At 39.4% G+C, this 6036-nt stretch overlaps 1 protein-coding gene across 1 annotated transcript in view; it reads right to left on the minus strand.

The window, feature by feature from the left end:
- Nucleotides 1-3293: 3293 nt before the first annotated feature.
- ONECUT1 (one cut homeobox 1) overlaps nucleotides 3294-6036 on the minus strand; it is a 25492-nt gene continuing 22749 nt past the window's right edge. Inside the window, exon 2 of the mRNA XM_006017953.3 lies at nucleotides 3294-3592. Within this exon, the coding sequence (XP_006018015.1) occupies nucleotides 3300-3592 (293 nt within the window). The 3' untranslated portion in view covers nucleotides 3294-3299. The remainder of the gene's footprint in view (nucleotides 3593-6036) is intronic.

A 6036-nucleotide genomic window follows, 5' to 3' on the forward strand; every position in this document is an offset into this window, starting at 1 on the left:
TTTCCAATGCCCACTAGTTTTTGATGAACTTTGACTGAAGCCCAGCCTCTTGGCATTTCCAAGCATTTTCCATTTTTTTCTTCCTTTCCTGACTGTTTCTTGTCAATCTTAGGTCCTAAACCAGTAGCTTGGTGGTATTTTGGTGGCCTAGTAGGAATTTAAATTTTGACAGGAAATGTTGGCTGAAACTCTGATGGCATTGAAGTCAATAGAAAGACTTCCACTGACTTCTATAGGGGCAGGATTTTGTCCTTTATGTAGAATTTTAAGTTTAATTTTAGAAATAGAGTTTATCTTCCTGGGTGACCATTGCTAAAGACAAGAAATGATAAGAATCAGGGTGCACCAAATAATCTACTTTCTATGCTTCAGTCAATGCAGAGGGGCAGTACACTGAGAGGTAAAACAACTTGCTAATGAGGATGAAGAATTCCATACTTATTTTGCTTCATATTTAAAAAGGAAGTAAAGGAAAGCGTGTTTTCTGCATCTTCAAAGTATGATTAGTATATTGCTTATGGGAAGGGTGACTTTGTTCATAATGGCTTTTAAAAACAAAAGGTCTAAATATGCTTAAACAGACATATGAAAAACCACTTTTAGGCTGTAACTTGAGCATCAGTCTGTGTGTGTAAATGTGTGTGTATATCGCAGAGATCCTGAAATTGCATATTGGGTGCAAATATAATGCTGGTATGAAAGTTTTCTTTGGTTTAAGCAAATAGTCTCAAAAGACATTACAATGTACATACTAAAAATGCGGTAATGTACTCTGAATTTCCCTGCATTTTTAAATTCTCAAGTTTTAAATAAATAAGGCTTTCTTTCTAACGTATAAGCTACACAGCAGTGTGTTCCTGGAAAAAGCAAAATATTAGTTATTGTCCTTTATTACTACTACATTAAAGAAATTGCATTGATAAGATAGCATAAATGTAAGTTTATATCTTCCTATTAGTGTTTCAACTTTAATTGTGTCTCGCTGAGTATGGACATTTAAAAGAAAGCTTGCTAGAATTTCAGGTAAGCTAGCAACTCTAAAATATGAACAGACCACCTTTCAATAGACAATAGCATTGTCAGTTTAAAAAATGGGTTTAACATGGAAAAATGTTGAGAAATATTTGGTGCCAAACATCCTGTTCTTGTTTAATGTTGTTTTAATAAGGAGCTATTTAAGTTGCATTTTAAACACCTATTTGTAAATTAACTGTATAGCTTGAAACTTGACCAACACTGTTGACTTAGAAAATAAATGGTGCTGCAAAGTTACTTAATTTCTTTGTCTTTAGCATTTAATTGGATTTTATAACAAGAGTATAGTTCCTGCTACTGTTAACATATATTGGATTCTAGTTTACCTTCAATTCATTTTAATATAGGTACTGAGATTACATATTTCTCATCCTAATAATGGGACATATACCTGCATTTGGTTAATTTGGAATTTGAGATACTGAGTAAATTTTGCTGCAGTAATCTGAAATACCAGTTAGAGATCTAACAGGCACATGTTTTTTTTTTTAATCCCCCCTTTACACTAGAACTTTATATGCAGACTTTACACTGTTTTCTTTTGGATTTTATCATAGTATGAATGGAACAATTTAATCTTCTCCTAAAGTTCTGTTAGCAACAGAGTATTTAAATGCTTCTCAACTACTAATTTTAAACTATTTCATGCATTATCCTGGTTAACAGATGAGCAAGAAAGAATGTGCTAGAATAAAAACTTAAATAGGTGCAAATACAAAACATTGGATGACATCCTGTTCTCACTAAACTGCATGGGAATTTTGCTGTTGACTTCAATGGAACCAGAATTTGCCCCCCAAAATACCAGCAGTACTTTTTTGGAGATGGCTGCAGTGAACTTAACAAGAGATGTGCCATTATTTAAAATGGGAAAAGAATCTGGAAACAAAAGAACATCCCAGCTCAGGGCATGATTCATTTTCCAATGAAGTCAATAGATAAAAAGGCCATTGATCTCAACAAGGCAAAGTCAGACACTAGACCACATAGTTTTTAGATGAATCCATAATTCTTTTTTTTTTTTGTATAAAATGCATCAAATTGAACTAAATATAATGTTTGAGGTCTAGATGAGAGAGCTGAGTTATTTTTACCTAGAACAAACTGGTAAGAAAAGATGGTCTTTTCATAGCATTCAATTAGATGAGCTTTCAGCAACATCAGCCAGGGACAGTGTAATATGTGTGTGCATACATGGCAGATTTCACATTATTCTTACACACAGCTGTAACGACTCTGTCCTCTTTTTGCTGAAGCCAACTCTAAAATGCTTCTTTGCTTTTATGGGAGCTGGAGCCCATTATTAGCATCTGTGCTATTACACTGGTATATACTGCTACAACTAACACTACATTCTTTCTTGCCAATTATGGAAACAAATATTAAAGTGGTTTAATAATTGCAAATAACAGTCTTGATTACAAGTTATGTGTTATACAGTTAGATTAGTTTATACCTATAACTCTACATAGTATTTTGTGTAAAAATAGCTTTGGAATATTAAAATCATTGCAATAAAATACCTGCAATATAATATTAAATGTGTTCTTTGGTAGCTAGTCGATTTTTTATGGATGGAATATTGTTTTATTTTTTAAATCTGAACATTCCTTAACAAACAAAGAGAATGCACTGGTTTAGGTATCATTCAAAACTTCTTTGCCTAGTTTGAACTTGTTTCCAGGTGTTGCACCAGTTAAGTTCAAACAATAAAACAGCAAAATCACACTACCATTCAAATGAATTCAGACGACTCCACGCTATTTTGGTCATGCTATAGCATAACCCCTTCTGAAGACCAGCCCTGACTGAGTCCCTAACCACTGGTGTGTACACAGTACGGATACACTATACACCTTCATGGCAATTTCTGTGGAAATGAAGAGCCATATCTGAAAAGATGTCCATTCAATGACAAGAAATCACTATGCTCCAAACCACTAAACAGCCAAGTACAGTGAAAATGATCATGGATGAAGGTGTAAGACCAGTGGTTTCTTTCTTTTCTCTCTCTTTTTTGTTGTTGTTTCATTCCTTTTTCTCTCTTTCTTATTTATTTTTTTGCAAGTTGTCGTCCTACTAAAGTGTGTGTCTCAGAACAAAGTCATAATGCAGGTGAAATAAGTCTTTGGTTTCTTTGGACTTATAAATAACATTTTTTTCAAATAGTTCTAAGAATAAACCTGCTATCTTGAGGTCCTGGTCTTTATTTATTTATTTATTTTTAAAGCTTTTCCACCGAGGTTTAGTTTGTGGTTATTCCTTCATGCTTTGGTACAAGTGCTTGATGAAGATGATGAGTTGCCTGAATTGGAGCTGCCCTCGTCTTGCCACTTATCCAGACTCCTCCTCCGTGCATTCATGAAAAAGTTGCTGACGGTGCTCAGCTCCAACCCTAGCTGCTGGGAAATGGTGATTTGTAATTCTTTGGATGGACGCTTATTTTCCTTGAATATTGCATGTAGAGTTCGACGCTGGACATCCGTGAAGACCAACCTAGGCTTTTTGGGTGTATTCCCTCTATCCTTCCCATGTTCTTGTTCTTTCCTTTTGCATGCTGCAATAAAACACAGTAGATTTTAGAATTTAGACAAAGGGAACATTTAAGAAGAGGCTGCTATAATGCACCAAGTGAGAGAACTGGGAAAATCATTCATTTAATCTCATATCTTCCAAATGTACAGGCAATATGTAAGGTGGTCAAGGCAAATCACCCTACATCCAGACACAGGCTGTGGACACGCACTATGTTTGTAGTTCTTACAGACATTGTTTTACTGCTACAAAAAGCTAGCATGCATATTTTCAGCCTGCCACAAAGATTGTGCATCTGCCAGTAAAAACTCCTATTTCAAACAGTAACTTCTCTGCAGCGGTGTGCTATGTTTTGTAGTGCCATGTGTAACCTGTGGACATCGTTTCCCTAGCACCTCCTCATCCTTTGCTTTCCCAAGGGGGTGGGAGTGAGAGCAGTTGGCTCCCTGACAGTCTGCACTGCAGAGAGCAGAGCTGCAGCCCCGCCAGGACTTGGGGGAGCAGCAGGACCCCACTGCTAACACCACCACAGCAGAAAGGGTTATTGTTGCCACAGAAACAGCATGAAGAGTTGCTGCTCTTTCTCCAGTGGTGCTGCTGCTGCAATGGTAGGGAGGGGCAGGAGTGGATTCACTCTTTAGTGGGCCCTAGGCAAACAAACTTGTGGGCCCCCAGCTGAAGATGACATTTTTATGTTACTTTTTTCACTGAATAATTATAAGAAGTAAAATAAACACAACTGGGACCCTTCTTCACTTAGGGCCCTAGGCATGTGCCTCGTTTGCCTATGTGTGAATCTGGCCCTGGGGAGAGGGGACAAAGAAAATGCTGCTCTGTGATCTGGGACCTGGTCCCAGAGCGGCTGCTGTCAAATACAGACTGCCCAGTCCCCCTTCCCCATGTGACTAAGGCCTTACTTGGACCTACTGCCACACACTTAGGGTGTTGTCAGATGTTACAATTCACTCTCTAGGAATGTTAGGCATCTTTAAAGTTAGATCATGCTGTGAGCAGTCAAACATTAAGGGTTACTACCCTCTCTGACACTCACAGCTCTGACTTGCAGCTAGAGGGCTGACGAGCAGGGGTGTAGCGAGGAGCTGCCGAGTCTAGACCCCAGCTGTCCTGCTCTGGTTCTCTGCCAGCTCCCCTGCAGCTGCCAGCTCCCCCATGGCTGCCCGGCTCTTTGGCTCTCCCACGGCTCCACCACAACCGCCAGCTTCCATGCGGCTGCCCGACTCACAAGACCTTTGTCAGTCTGGGCAGTAGGATCCAGGAGGAAAGACCGTCCGCGTGGAGGGGGCACTGGGAGTGATACATCCTGGCATGCTGTAAGACCACAAATTGCTTGTACTGGCCTTGTGGAGCAGACTGATGTTACCTCAACACAAGCAGCCTAACAACAACCAGAGATATTCCTGGCCCACAGACTTGTAACTCGGAGATGCTCAGGGCTCACTTAGCTTGTCTTTTTCTGTGTAGACACTCCCACCTAAAAAGTCTGTAACATGCGGAAGAGGTAATATCTACCTAACAGCACTCTTTTTGATGTGTGAGTCTGTGCTGGTGTGTAACTTACACCTTTTTATGCTGTCTCAGAGCTACTCATCATGGCAGATAAAGTGGCACATGCCCCAACTTAATTAATTATTGCACCCATCTATTCATTGCATTTTTCACACCTCACTTCTCTCATCTTTTTGAAGAGTGAGTTACACTGATTTATATCCTCTTAAAATCCTTTATGTTTAAAAGCAGTGGACAAAATTCGAGAATGATGTATAAAGACTGGAGTCGGGTATAGGCTGTAGGTTGGAGTGAATGTGAGTCTAAGTGAGTCTCTAATTAAGTTTGAGGGGCTCTTGAGAGAATCTAAATTGGTGTGCCATAGATAGTGGAGGCTAGTGTATATTACAGTAATTTTGTCTCCCTTAGAGTCATCTCTGAATTTGACCCAGAGAATCTCCCTGTTGGCATGAGACTGTCTCCAGGTACGTATTCTCTGGTGTGTTGGCTGGCACTTTTAAATGCCCCAGTGAGAGGGTTTTTGTCACTTCTCTTGGGGAACAGTCCACAGATTGGTATGTCTCACTTTCAGGATATGAGTGGGCATTAATTGCATACTATAGCAGGATCTCACGCCAAAGGAGATTGGGCATTTAATACACAGTTCTCTTTAATGTTTTCTACTCCTACATTTAATAACTAGGAGTATCTTTACCTGTTTATAAGATAAACCCAAGGCATGAATAAACTTTGGGCTCCATCATGTTTCAAAGATCTGTTTCTGGCATAGAATGGGCAGATTAGGCACCCCAGTGGCAGGGATCATCCCCATCCAGGGCCTCACAGATTGAGATTGTGCCTAAGGGAATCTGGTGGGCTGCAGCCTGGGTAGTGCTCATGGTCCTCCTCTGGTAACACAAAGCTAATCTGGAACAGATAATTCAAATTGGACCTCTCTTT

This window comes from Alligator sinensis, unplaced genomic scaffold, assembly GCF_000455745.1.
Source record: "Alligator sinensis unplaced genomic scaffold, ASM45574v1 scaffold250_1, whole genome shotgun sequence".
Lineage (NCBI taxonomy): Eukaryota > Metazoa > Chordata > Crocodylia > Alligatoridae > Alligator > Alligator sinensis.